The 13,845-nt window shown below is 31.7% G+C and overlaps 1 protein-coding gene across 1 annotated transcript in view; it reads right to left on the bottom strand.

Moving 5' to 3' along the window:
* Positions 1-13,845, bottom strand: part of LOC117100125 (serine/threonine-protein kinase BRSK2-like) — a 40,851-nt gene that overhangs the window by 15,666 nt on the left and 11,340 nt on the right. Inside the window, exons 2-3 of the mRNA XM_033239708.1 lie at positions 9,677-9,771; positions 250-335 (exon numbers count right to left, since the gene is read on the bottom strand). Of these exons, the coding sequence (XP_033095599.1) occupies positions 250-335; positions 9,677-9,771 (181 nt within the window). The remainder of the gene's footprint in view (positions 1-249; positions 336-9,676; positions 9,772-13,845) is intronic.

Here is a 13,845-nt window from a genome sequence, read left to right on the forward strand (position 1 = left end):
TATTATTAACAGGAAGGTAATTGGAATAAATCTCATTTTGGTGTGTGACGCTCCAAGAGGAAGAGAGTTAATACAAAATTATCTTTTGAGCAACCGATCAACCGCATCCCGCGAAAATATTTTATTGAAGAAGCAGAAAATAATTGATCCACGTCTTGTTTATGAATTACGGTATGTTACTAATTACTTTCTTTGGTACACATGAAATGCAAAATATTGAGGCATGCTTTAAACTGAATTCATACTTACAAATATTTCTTGTTCTCATATACATCAAAAAGGCCAAGAACATGGGGGTGTTCTATAAGTTTCATTATGGCAATTTCTCTTTCCACCTAAAAATAAACCATAAATATTCATTAATATTTTTAATCTAAGAATACTCATAAACACTCATAATCATTAATTTATAAACATTCACTTAATATGATGTTCTGATATTTTTTGCTTTAAAAATATTTATTTTATTTTACAGATATTGATAGTATAGATTTCAAAATATATATAGCAATAAAGTTAATAAGATACCATTCTTTAGAAAGGCAATCTTTAATTACATTACTTGTAAATTCATATGATGGTTTGAGTGTTAAAATGATTTTTGTTCAACTCATGCATACAACACTGAATCATCTGATTTATATTCATAACTTAGTGTTTTGTCAAGTTAAAAAAAAACACTATTATTTGATCATTCTTAGCACGATATTATTTGAGTAAGAAATATCACACAGTTGGGAATGAATATTTAAAGGAAAGAAAGTTACAAGTAAGAAGAGTGAAGCAAACTGAAAATTCATTGATAGGATTATAGGGAACAGATGACAAATTAAATGGGAATTACAAAAAAAAAAATAATAATAATTCCACATTCCTTTTATTCATGCTAAAAATGTGAACATCCTGGGTTTTCCATTCTGTGATTGACTGATGCAACCTGTAGCCTTATACTAATATATGCAATAGATGATACGTTAGATTGTACTACATGCGTGCCATGGTGTGGATACATGAACATGGTAACTAATAGCGAAAAAAGATACATTGTTTGCAGCTATTTGCGCTCCTTTAATTGAAATATAAAACAAACATCTGCAGTTTCACGATTGTATCTTAATACCAGTATCCACGGTAAAGTCTCAACGAACCTTTCATTCTTAATTTCAATCTTCACACCCACATCATAAAAACCACTTAGTGTGTTCGCAATTCAGCGGCAAAATCCAAACAAACATATCAACAGAAGAGAAAAACACAACCATGATCAATAGAGTTGTTTAAATTAGGTCATTCTCCTCAAAATTGTAGCGGAGAGAGACAACCAATTAGAGACCATCATCAAGCCCGTCATTAGAAAATTAATCTACATTCTCCGGCCTTCCTTCATTAATGCAACCAGCTCAATAACGCACAAATATTTGCCACCTATAAGCCTTGAAATATTTAGTTGCTAATTTACGAGTGGTAGTAATTTGATCCAATAAACCAATGCATTCATTCCAAAACAATGTTTTGATTTACCCTTGAATTAAATACTGGCTCAAATAAATAAATATTTACACAATATCAATATAATGCTTCAATGAACTTGTGTCAGTCAGAATGTAAATTTAAATATTTTGAGCTTGTCACTGAGTGGTTAATTTAGAGTCAATTAATGGTGAATCAGTGTTTTTATATTCTTCCATCCCTGCTAAAAGTGTGCTCGATAGGAAATCAATCAGAGACCTGCTTAATGAACAGAGTATTTAATAATATCTAATAATGGAAGAAGCTTCCCAACATTTTCAAGAAATTCTTTCAATTCTATGATGGGAACATGTACATCATCCTCATATGTTTTTTAAAAGCAAAGTGCCAGTGTGATGGTGTCTGTGATATTTATAATTAATACTTTATAATACATGATATTCTCATTTCACAGTCAAAGTAAACTGCAAAACCATAGATGCCAAGTTAGACCAATTTTCAGACAGGAGATTTTGTTTTAAAAGGGGTCATAAGCAAGCCGCTCCCCCACCCCCCACCACCCCCCAAAAAAATCCTTCCCTAGATGCTCAGAAATACATTCAGGTTAGTATTTTTACAACTGAAAATAGCTTAAGAATCCGGATTATTTTTGCTGAGAATGCATGTTTCTGCCGTCCACGAACATGCGTGGCTGTTGGTAGTGTGTTCTTTGATCTCATCCTACAACACTGACAGTGCGACATATTCAGTGTTGATGCAGCTAGTTTTATCTAATCTCATCGAATTACTAGTAAAAGGGATTTTTTTAAATTATCGGTAATATTACATTTATGCATGAGATTTTGGTCCTCAAGCGTGAGACAGACCACGAAGTATCACGCCGAATACGCGAACCTTGACGTGTATGCAAAACAAAATTAATATAAAAATAGTGAATCAGATCCATATCCTGAGTCTCCCGCAAGTTGGGAGCGTCTCCCGGAAAACTAGGCGGCCTCCGCACTCCCACAAGCAAGACTCTTCGGGAAAATAAACCATCTCCCGCAAATTCATAATATTTGCATGTTTTTACTACTTTATTATCGATTGTCTCTCAGAAGTCAGAGCCGATGGGTGTCACATGTACAGCAAAATAAAATTAAATGAGTTAAGAAAGCTCATTCAACTAGTTCTACCCAAATTGATTTCTTCCAACTTGTGACCCTGTCACATTAAGAAACAACCTATACAGGTAGGTTTGTTGGAAGAAAGACAGCATGCTAATGATTATCCAGTGATTGAAATAGATCTTGTAATGCCAGATATTGTTTTCTTAGAAATATATTCATATGTAGCTATGTAACATGTGCAAAGAACCAGAAAACAGCTCGTAGCACTAACAGTATTTTATAATCAAAATCTGGCCAATGAAATTTTAGCAGACATCCCTTTAGTTGTTCAATTATCAGGCTTGAATTTCAAGACTGCATCTTGATTCTCAAATAAACATCAATGATATTGATGAAAGCGACATAAGAAAAAATTGTTGATATGTTTGTTGCACCTATGTGTGTTGGTTTTACACATGTGTTGATATCTTAACAAGCAGTCATAAAAAATTAATCTCATCAAAATTAATTAATTTATGATAATCAACAATGAGATGATAGAGATGACTGTCATGATTACCATTAATTTTATATCAGGAATTTTTGCTGGCATTCTGCTTCCTTTGTAGAGTAGAAACTGCATTTTACTGTAGATGTTCTATTGTACCTACTCAGTCCTTTTAGCCATTCATTAAACAGATGTGTTCGCTATTGTTACAGTAGGTAGAGTGGTCCTATCGTTCTTACCTACTATTCACATTCACCATTCACCTGATGAAGATCACTGTGTGGTCAAAAACTTGTGTATCAATAAAATTTGTTAGTCTGTATTGTGTAAAGTCCTCTTTGTCTTCAAATTTACTATCTAGGACCTACTATACAATAGGCTAAAACATCCAGTAAATAAACACTTATCTTTTTTTATACTGTAGTAATTGTACAAGGCATCAGTAAAACACATTGCTGCCAAACAGGAAATCTGACAATTTTTTATGGAAACCAATCCTGATGTAGGAGGGCATTGTCCCCAATTCCTAGAAAAAGTGGGACAAGAGAGATTTAAATTTCTACCCCCTCTGGGCGCTGCCAGTACCTGTAGGTAGGAACAAGGTAGTGAATGTGCAAAATAGGCTGATATGAAGACACCAAGGAAACAAATGAAAAAAATCTTCAGTTTCTGCCAATTGCTTGGAAATACAGTAGACCATGTCTTGTTTCTTACTTTCAAGCTCCAATTAAGTGGACAAAGATCGTCTATCTATCTTGCAACTGGGACCTGACCACTAAGTAACTAGCCCCTTCAAGAGAATCAGGTTACATTCATTGAAGTATCACTTTATACCATCATTTTCTATAAAAGCGTACTCTTATTAGTTCAAAAGATAAAGGAGAAAGCCGCATATTTTATTACATCTCCTTTTCTTATTCAATTCCCTTGTACCTACTCTATTGTTGTAGATGTTAAGAATACTTTAAAATGTTTGAAACGAGAATCAAGTTATACTTTCTTACATAGTATGCAGTAGGCTTTACAAGTTTAATGTGTACAGTATAAATAAGTTCTGTATACACCTGTTCATAGAGTACACAGTGTGCTATTTTGCACCAGATAATGTAGTTCAAAAGTGACAAATTCAAAGTACAATGACGTGAAAATAATGAAATTAAAAGCTCTACAAACCATTTCAATTCACTGTACATCAACATAAAATGTGGCATAAAATGTGTGACTATTCTCCTGCGGCATTTCAGCTTCTAATGTTTATTTGAATAGAAAATGATATTAGCTTTAAATTCATTTTGTGCAAAGTAGGTCAACATAGTTAATGTCTATACGGTATAAGTAGGATAAGAACACAAAGGATGTAGAATCTCAGCAATTTAAATGCAACAACTGGTAATATTTCTTCTAATAAAGTGTCTGCAACTTGCAAGATGGACAAACACATACTAATTTCATGAAAATGAGTGTATTTTGGAAAAGCAATTACATAGTATAGTATTAAAAGCAAGTTCTAATAGTACCTTCTCAATTTAGTAACATGTGTAAAAGGGATAGCCATGTGAATGGTTTAATAACTTAACATTAACAATTGCAAATTTTAAGAGGGACACTTATATTTTAAAAAAATAGTAGACAATGACTTTTTTATACTTCGTTTGGCGAACAATGATTTTGAATAAAAATATAATTTCATTTTTTGGCCAATTAGTGCGCCCACCACCTAAAAAAAATAGGAATTTCAGAAAAAATTAAAAATTTTTTTTAATTTTTATGACGCCCGTCACTGCCTTGAAATCTCCAATAAAATATATATTTTTTTCTAATTATATAAATTTTAAGCACTTAACCACCTCATACTACACTGTTAATATTCAACAAAAAATGTCCTCCACATGGATGTTATTTGGCAAAAAAAAAAAAACCATTTGCTTAAGAAAACAAAATTTTATTTTTATTTTTTCCCACACTCCTCTGACGATCTTTAATCAAATAAATTTGCAAAAACAAGGGATAGGAAAAAGTCTGACTTATGCATTATATATTCAGTGTTGGTTTGGTATAAATAAATAAATAAAATAAGTATCCATTTTGCACCAAAAAAAAAAAAATGCAACAGTTAACATTAACAGTCAAATTAGGGATGTATATTTGAGTATGCCAGCCTGCTTGTGGCGAATATTCAGTGTTGGTTTGGTATAAATAAATAAATTAAATAAGTATCCATTTTGCACCAAAAAAAAAAATGCCTCCCTCGAATAAACTCCCCTCAAAACCCTTCTCAACAATAAACGCCCTGGGGTGTTTATTCAAATAACTATGGTAATTAACTCACTGAAGAAATGAAGTTCTGCATTATGATGCACCGAGACATAGATCCACTGTTTTTTTACTCCTAAATAAAATTACAGTACCGTATCTCAAACACCCTGAGGATATGATAAGAGCTGAACCATTGACCGTACTGTATAACATTATCCCAAAATGGCGAATGACCATATTTCTCTTATCTTACTCCTCACTGATTGAGAAGATGCATTTAGATGGACGACTGGTAGATGCTTCTGGAAACAATCCCCACAAAAACATGAATCACTAGAGAAATCAATAACCAACCTAAGTGAACATCATTAACAAGAGATATTTTTACACTTACTAATAATGTAGGTCTTACTATAACTTATGTTAATTATATGCAGCTTTGATTCAATGAAACTAATGTAGAGTGAGTGACAGTCAAAACTAATTATTAGGAATAACAATAATAAATACTACCTGAAATTATATAAAAAAAATTAATATTAATTATAAAAATCAATCAATTGATCTTAGATTGACAAATCTTCCTTATTTTTTATGTTAATTATAAGTGACCATGATTAAATTTTAATATTATTTTAATATAGTTCATCAATAATATATGTCTACAGTACAGGAATACAAAAAATAAATGAATAGTGGATTCAATTACACAATAGCTGAGATATTGCTAAGATGTCATCATATTTTAAATTATGATTATAATATTATATATTTCTAATACTTTTATAAATAGACATTCTTGACTACCAAAGATAAGATGATGAACTAAAAAGTATTTTTTTATTATTATCGGCACAGTTTGTGGCGCTAAAACTATGCTATGTGTCAACTGAACAAAGCCAATCATGGCCATTGTGCTTCAGATTTAATGCGCATGAGATGAAACATTTATCACCAGCGTATAAGATTAATTTTTGGTACTATAGTAACATAATCAGTGTGTCTTATAGGGCTCAAAGCATACCGAGTAGGCCTACGAGTTTCAATACCTGATGGAATAAATCTTTTATTGCTGGCCAGGGATTACCTGTAAATCCAGATGCAACGTAATCAGTCTTAGATCTGGCAAAGGTAGTTAGAAATTTAGTCACGACTTTGAATTTCTGATTCTTATCACAATGCATGTCCTTGGCAAAAATGTATTGCTGTAATCTCAACTGAGTAGGGGTGTATAAGTAAAGAGTTATTACTGGCTAGTCAGTGGCTCAGACCTAAACGGATATTCACCAGCAATGTGTTTTCCCCACATTAGCCAAGTGGGACCAAGTTTTATAGAGCAAAACCTATAACAAAAACATCAAATATACGCCCTTAAATATAAAAAATGCCAAAGCGGGTGGGGCTTACCCCTAGGTACAGAGTGGATATTTTAGTCATGAGGTTTGAATGGAAGACCCTGGGATTGGAAAACAAGCATTTAACTACAAGATACAGCTCCACTTTAGAATGCTCCTATTGTAACTATACAGCATGGTTGGTGCAATATTATAGTTACTTTATAATATAAATTATTCTTTTGAATTTAAATCATTAATTGTGCAGATTCTATTACAGCTTGCAGTACAGTAAGTGGGTGTATTCATGAGACTCACTAATAATATTCACATTACAAATTTACAAAATGCTACATCAATAATATTGATTTGCCAGGATAAAAAAATAAGAATTTCTACTATAGTTTCATACGCCTGTCTTTGCCCATTCTTGGTTGTATTCTCTAATGATATACATTCATTTGTATTACTTGTGAAAAATGACATATACTTATTATTCAATATTAATTTCAAATTAGCATTATTCATATTCCTTTGGCTCTGATTTATTTAACACTTTGAAATGCTGTATTCCACATTTGATTTAAATTTCCTAAACTGCTGAATTTCAAATTGTATCCTTATAATAGGAACTTGACTGCACAGAGAGATACAAAGATGGTGGAAATGTAGATTTTTGAAATTATAATAATTGTGAAGCATGGTGCCACGATTCCTGATGGCTAGATCGCTCATGCTTTTACGGCCTTGATCCAAGCTGAAATAAAAATAGTTTTAACTGCTGATGACTACAACTATAGTAGCTGTTCTACTGTAGATGTCATCCTCTCCAAACAGTCCGGATCTCAGTGTCATTAACAATCTTTAAATTTTGTAGAATATGAATATTGAATAAACTATATGTTTTGACTGTATTATCATATTCAATACAGTAGCTAATGTTCTAATGTGACGGGAAATCCACATAGGCCTGGGCTTCTCATTGAAAGGGGACAGTCTACAAAAAGCATCTGGAATCCATACTGTATGTGAATGTGAAACTGTGTTTATATCTACTTACTAAATAAATTTATCTCTTTATCTTTAATTTGTCTATTTTATAAATAGATGAATATTTTAAAAAAAAGATCACTTTTACTTTCACTGGATTCAGACATACTTGTTTCTTGGAAAAGATAATTAGACAGGTTTTTGCCAGGTTTTGATTGTCAATATGATCATCTAATGAAATCATCAAGAGTATTGTCCTCAGGCCTTGCTGCTACATCCAGGTAACATGTTTATAAAGCCTGGATTGTGATTTGCCATTGCTTTACGCACACTCTATGTCTCTAGCCACAATATTTCAGAGTTCATTCATTTTAGTTGTCATGAAAAGAATTATGAAATTGAAAGGAAATTCATTATTAGATGTCAATCAACAACTCACCTCAACTGAAAATCTTCTGTAGGGAAAAACAAGATGCTAAAAACTGTATGTTCATACGTGCTCATTAATTTAATTAAAATGAATTATCCAAAGCATGTAATTAAGTTTTACTGTACATCAATTTAAGAAAGGGGCTTTGAATTACATATTCTAGTTTATAAACAAAGAAAATAACCGACTGAGGTATAATATCAATAATAATAATGATTCTAGATTTATATAGTTCCTCACGTTGATACAACCTCGAGGCACTTAACAACAACAGAGAAGAAAAAACAAAACAAATGCAAATGTACCAACGAAATTATTATCAAATATTTGGTTTCAGTTTAGTTTAATTAAGGTATGCTTACTCTCAGTATATTTTTGGTTTTCCCTTTCATGTGATATTGAAAATATATTGTCCTCTGAAATCATAATTAATCTTTAAATTAACTTACTCATTTTGAAGTAACATTTTTCATAGTGTTAAAAATATTTTATCTTGCAAATAGTACAAATGTTTTCCAAGCCCAAGCAATGGTGAAGACACAAGATATGCTAAATTTATTTAACTTTAATCTTATGCATGGACTCGCGTAATCCGTTACAGCGTTGTTGAAATTTCTCGCTGCCGTGGCAAGCGGTAATACGTAAACAACACATAAGCACGTGTGAACCAATTCACTTACCATAATTACAGTACACCAATTCATATCAGAGTTTATCAGTTGTGTATTCAACTAAATTGCAGTACAGTGGGTTATCTTTGATGTCCAGTTCAAAAGTGTACACACTCCTCCCTGGTATTAACAAGTAGCTAGCTTTAATTTTTTTTTAATTTTTTTTTTAATTAGTGAGAATAAAATTTTCTTCACCATTTAATGGATGCTACAATTGTATGTACACCCTAAAATTAGCTGGTAATCAATTTGAGGATTTCTGTCGTAAAAGGTCTGTAAATCAGCGAAAACCTTTTCCCATCAGTGAAACATTAATTTATTTGATCCTTTAAAATGAGCTTTTTAATGTTTTTAAGATTTTCCTACATTTTAATAAAGATATTTAGCATTAAATCATAATACACCACAAAATAAATAAAAAACTAAAATCTTTGGTGGTCAAAAAGACTTGCTACATATTATAAAAATTAATTATTTTAGACTTGAGTAAAAAAGAGGTTCAGTATGGCATGAGAAAGATCACATGCAATTATTGGATTAATTTTAATCTTTGCCATGATCCAACATAAAATTAAAATACATGCAATTTATTTAACATATGACAAATATACATAAATCATGGAGAGTAGGAGACTGAATACCATAATGTAACATTACTTCAGTGGTTATTCAGTGGTAATATCAAATAATACAATTATAAATGTTTTTGTATTTACTTTATTCACATCCAACAGTAAGAATAACTAGGCAGTTTTTAAGAGCATCAGCCCACTGCAAACATCCAGACTCACTTACTTTTTTAGAATTCACATTAAATAAATTTTGGTCAAACTATACCATGTACCTGGTCAATGTAAATCATATGATTAATCATTAAAAATAAAAAAATAATAAGTTGTACAGTTTAGTTTATGTGACACCAAAATTACCTTCATTAAAACAGATTCACTGAGTTTTTCTCGGTTGACAATTTTAACAGCTACCTTTTTCCCTGTTGAGCAGTGTACCCCAAGTTTCACAAGACCTGCAAGAGGTAAAAAAACAGAAATATACATTGTTGAGTGAATATATAGATATGGTAAACACACAAAAGTCGTAAGTGAGCTTTGGCCAAAGAGCTTAGGAGGAGAGTATAGAGATCTGCCAGCAAATGAAGGAAAATTCACACCCATGGCCTACATATTATAGGCAATTGACTTGAAATCTAGTATTAATCAGTAGTAATACTGTACAGTAAAACGTCCATTTTACGAATAGTCGATTTTACGAATGGTCTTTGCCAATTACTTACTGACATCGTCACCAACTTATTTACATCGTAAATGCTAGATATGATCGCGTAATGCATGTAAACAATACAATGCGGCGATCTAACAACTAGAAAGAACACGATAGAAAGGTCCATAAAACATACAGATGTTTGAATAAGAGTTTTAAGTGGAATAATGCCAGCAATTAAAATAATGATTTTTATCGAAGGTAAATTCAGCAAGGCTCTATGTACGATAGACCACATTCCTGCACTGTCGGTTCGTGCTAGGCCTTGTCTATCGGTGCTCAATGGCAGGTGATAGTAGGTGTAGGTATTGGAAACTGACACCCGATCTAGTTTACAAATTTTTCAATTTACGAACACCCCTTGGTACGAAGAGGTACATAAAATGGACGTTTTACTATATACACCAAAAGAAAGTAATACCGTAAATACACCTTGAAATAATTAGAATAATTACTTTGGAATAAATATATTTGTTTAAAGTGACAGATTTGAACCAATAACTTCAACAATAAAGCATAGTTTCCATACAATCGCTACACAGTATCGTGAACAGCTTTCACTGATGCTGATTGTTCGGTCGAATTGGAGAGCCTTCCAGATTGCGTCTGGGAATTCTAGGCATTACGATGGTACTGAAAACACTGTAGTGACAGTGTAGCGATTTTAAGGAAACAAGGCTTCAGTTTTCCTATGAAGCATTTGGTATGTTAACACTGAAAAATAAAAATCTGTAAAATTTCATATAAAAAAAATATTAAACATTGAACAGAGATACAATTGATGCATGAAGATTAATATTAGATAGCAGTGACGGTGTCATGAAGCTGGTCAAGCTATTCGTAGGATAATACTGTGAAAGTCACTGACCACATTGACCAGTCGCCTCATGTTGGCACTTAGTGAAGCTGCAATGATCTGATCAATGAGGCATACAGTATTAATAAATCCTACTTCTCAAGAAAATTAGCAAGGTCAGTAACTTTAACAGTCTTATAGCATTCTTAGATCAGAAAATGAATGTAATAATAAATAATAATAATAATAATAATAATAATAAAATAACAATAATAATAATAATAATAATAACAATAATAATAATAATAATAATAATAACAATAATAAAATAATAATATTAATAATTTTATATTAAAATGGAAAAAAACTTGTATCACCATAATGGTGTTTTTCACAAGGCCATTTTTGCAAGAAAATGCAAGAAATGAAGACTTAATACAAATATCAAATTGAAATACATACTGTACAGTATTCTACAAAGAGAGAATATAAAAAATTCAAAATTATAAAAAATGATGTCATAACAATGTAGTTTAAAGTAGGTTTTTTTTGTTCTTTTATTTAAAATATTTATTCCTGTCAGTTATAAAGTCTTTTAAGGTATAAATATGAGCGGCAATTATCGCAAAATTATTTAAATTGTTTACAGAAGTTTTTTATATGTAAAACAAGATACAAATGATTACAGGAGCAGAAACAATCATTGGAAATATGGTTCTATAGATTGAATGACAAAAACTGACAAAATCAAAAACACATCCCCTTTCCCCTTCCCACCAATGTGTGACCCTCATTGTTGAGCAAGAACCATTAACTACAAGTATACTGATGATTTTGGCTTGTTTGTATAATAACATTTAAGGTCATTGCTGCTATAAAACTCCCTGTAATGAAGTTAAGCTGGATTCTCCACTCAATGGCAACATGCCCATAGAGAATTACTAATCTACATGAATTAAAACACAATTCCAGGATAGCCGATACAAGCCCAGCACCGCGTACATGTGCCTGACGCCACTAGTCCATTCAGTTGGAAAATGTGTCCAAATCCATTTACTTGCTTTAGCGCGAATCATTTTTGTTGAGTGGAATTTGTTTAAATTGGTTGCTTTTTCTAAAGCAAAGTTGTTTTAATCAAATTGAATTTATAACAAAATAAATTGGATCAAACATCATGTTTGTGATTACTTTCTACAATCATTTTGAATGCCATGTTTTAATGCATTTAAACATAAAGAAAGATAACAGCTACAGTACTTTTTATTAAGACTTCTTCTTTTATCATTATTGTATGTTATTAAAACTATATTTTATAACCTTTCTATCCGGAGTATACTGTATGCTGTCCTGGCGAAAATACAGTACAGTAATATACAGCACATTGCAGACACAAAGAACTTACAATAAAATTGTTAAATTGTTGAAGATGCACTGCTCAAATGTAAAAGTTACTAATGACTGAAAATTAAAAATGAAAACAATAATGATTTATCATAAATAACAATGAACGTGACAGCTATGACGATGAAAATGATGCTGATGGCAGTGGCAGCAACAGTAGGGGTGATGACAATTATGATGACAGAGAAACAAGTTGGTTGGATACAAACAAAAACAATCACTTTTTTTTATAATAAGTAAGAGTTAGAGCCACTTTTATGGTAGTTTAACCAAAGCCATGGTACAGTAGGTAGTTAATTCAAGAAATTTTTGTTAAAGCCCCATTCCCGGCAAAATTTCACTAAAAACTGACTTTTTTTAGAAAATATGTATTTGCATTACTCCAATTATTATAAATCATGGAACAATATTGGCATGAATTTTAGTTTTACGCAAAAGAATAAAAAAATGAGAAATACAGACTATTTCTCATAAAATATTACCATTTTCTCGACGAATTCATCGTTACTAGGCAAATTCAGAGGTTGTAGATCGCATCCACTGGAATACTCGATCGCTTTTATATATACTTTATACAGTCAATAAAGTGCGCCCTCTATAATGAGATTAGTTTTTGTACTTCGCATCTCGCACAATGCGGTCGTTCGGTTAGGCTGAGATATGTTTGTTTAAGTGTCAAAATTTCAGTCAGAATCAGTTTTTTAACAAATTTGAAATAATTCCTATGAAATATTATATTTCACAAGTGTCAATACTAGCAACGGAAATATCTATGTCGGCCGTTTTTATGTGTGATAACAGAACCTAAATCGAGGTAAGGCTAGACCTAGCCTAGCAGCGTTGGATAGGCTAATGTTTTCGGCGCCTACGATAATTTCTTCTCACGACCTATCGCAAAATCAAACATGAAAAATTCATCCGCATTTATTTTTTGTGTGGAACACAAGAAAGTCAAATTCAGTCTTATTTTACATTTTTTTCATTCTTAGGAATGTCTAAATTCAGTTAAACTAGCAGTTCCGTATTATATTTATAAATCTTTATAACATTATACAAAAATTAGATTTTTCTTAAAAACTGAAATTTTGCCTGGAATGGGGCTTTAAGTATTGACACGACAGGCACAAAAAAAAACTTATAACAATGAATTCCAACTACGGAAAAAGGATTTTACATTCAACTAATATACAGTAGATATAACAATTCCTTTCTGTATTTCTCCATTGCAACATTCGTTTTTCTTTAGATTGTTCAGATAATTACTGCGAGTAAGACGTTACTGAATCATTTATTCCAGAACTTCCCTTTAAGCTATGGAAACTTTTGATTCATAATCAAAAGTTTATAAATTTATAAAGTTAACACCTATCTACAGTAATGTGTAGACTACAGTGAGCAAATGCTAGGCTGATACCATGAATGAAGACAAGTGGTATGCATGTCTGGTCAATTATTGAAGAACCACTCAATGTAATAAACATAAGCGATGGCCACCTGCTAAACATCCTAACTCGCGGATACCACCTTACACCATGGCTTGAAATAATCAATTCATTTTCAAAACCAAACACATGTTACAAGTACATGTACGCATCTATTATTACAACGTATAGTAGTCTGTGT

The sequence above is a fragment of the Anneissia japonica genome, unplaced genomic scaffold, assembly GCF_011630105.1.
Source record: "Anneissia japonica isolate Jap-2015-1 unplaced genomic scaffold, ASM1163010v1 scaffold241_len727266_cov204, whole genome shotgun sequence".
NCBI lineage: Eukaryota > Metazoa > Echinodermata > Crinoidea > Comatulida > Comatulidae > Anneissia > Anneissia japonica.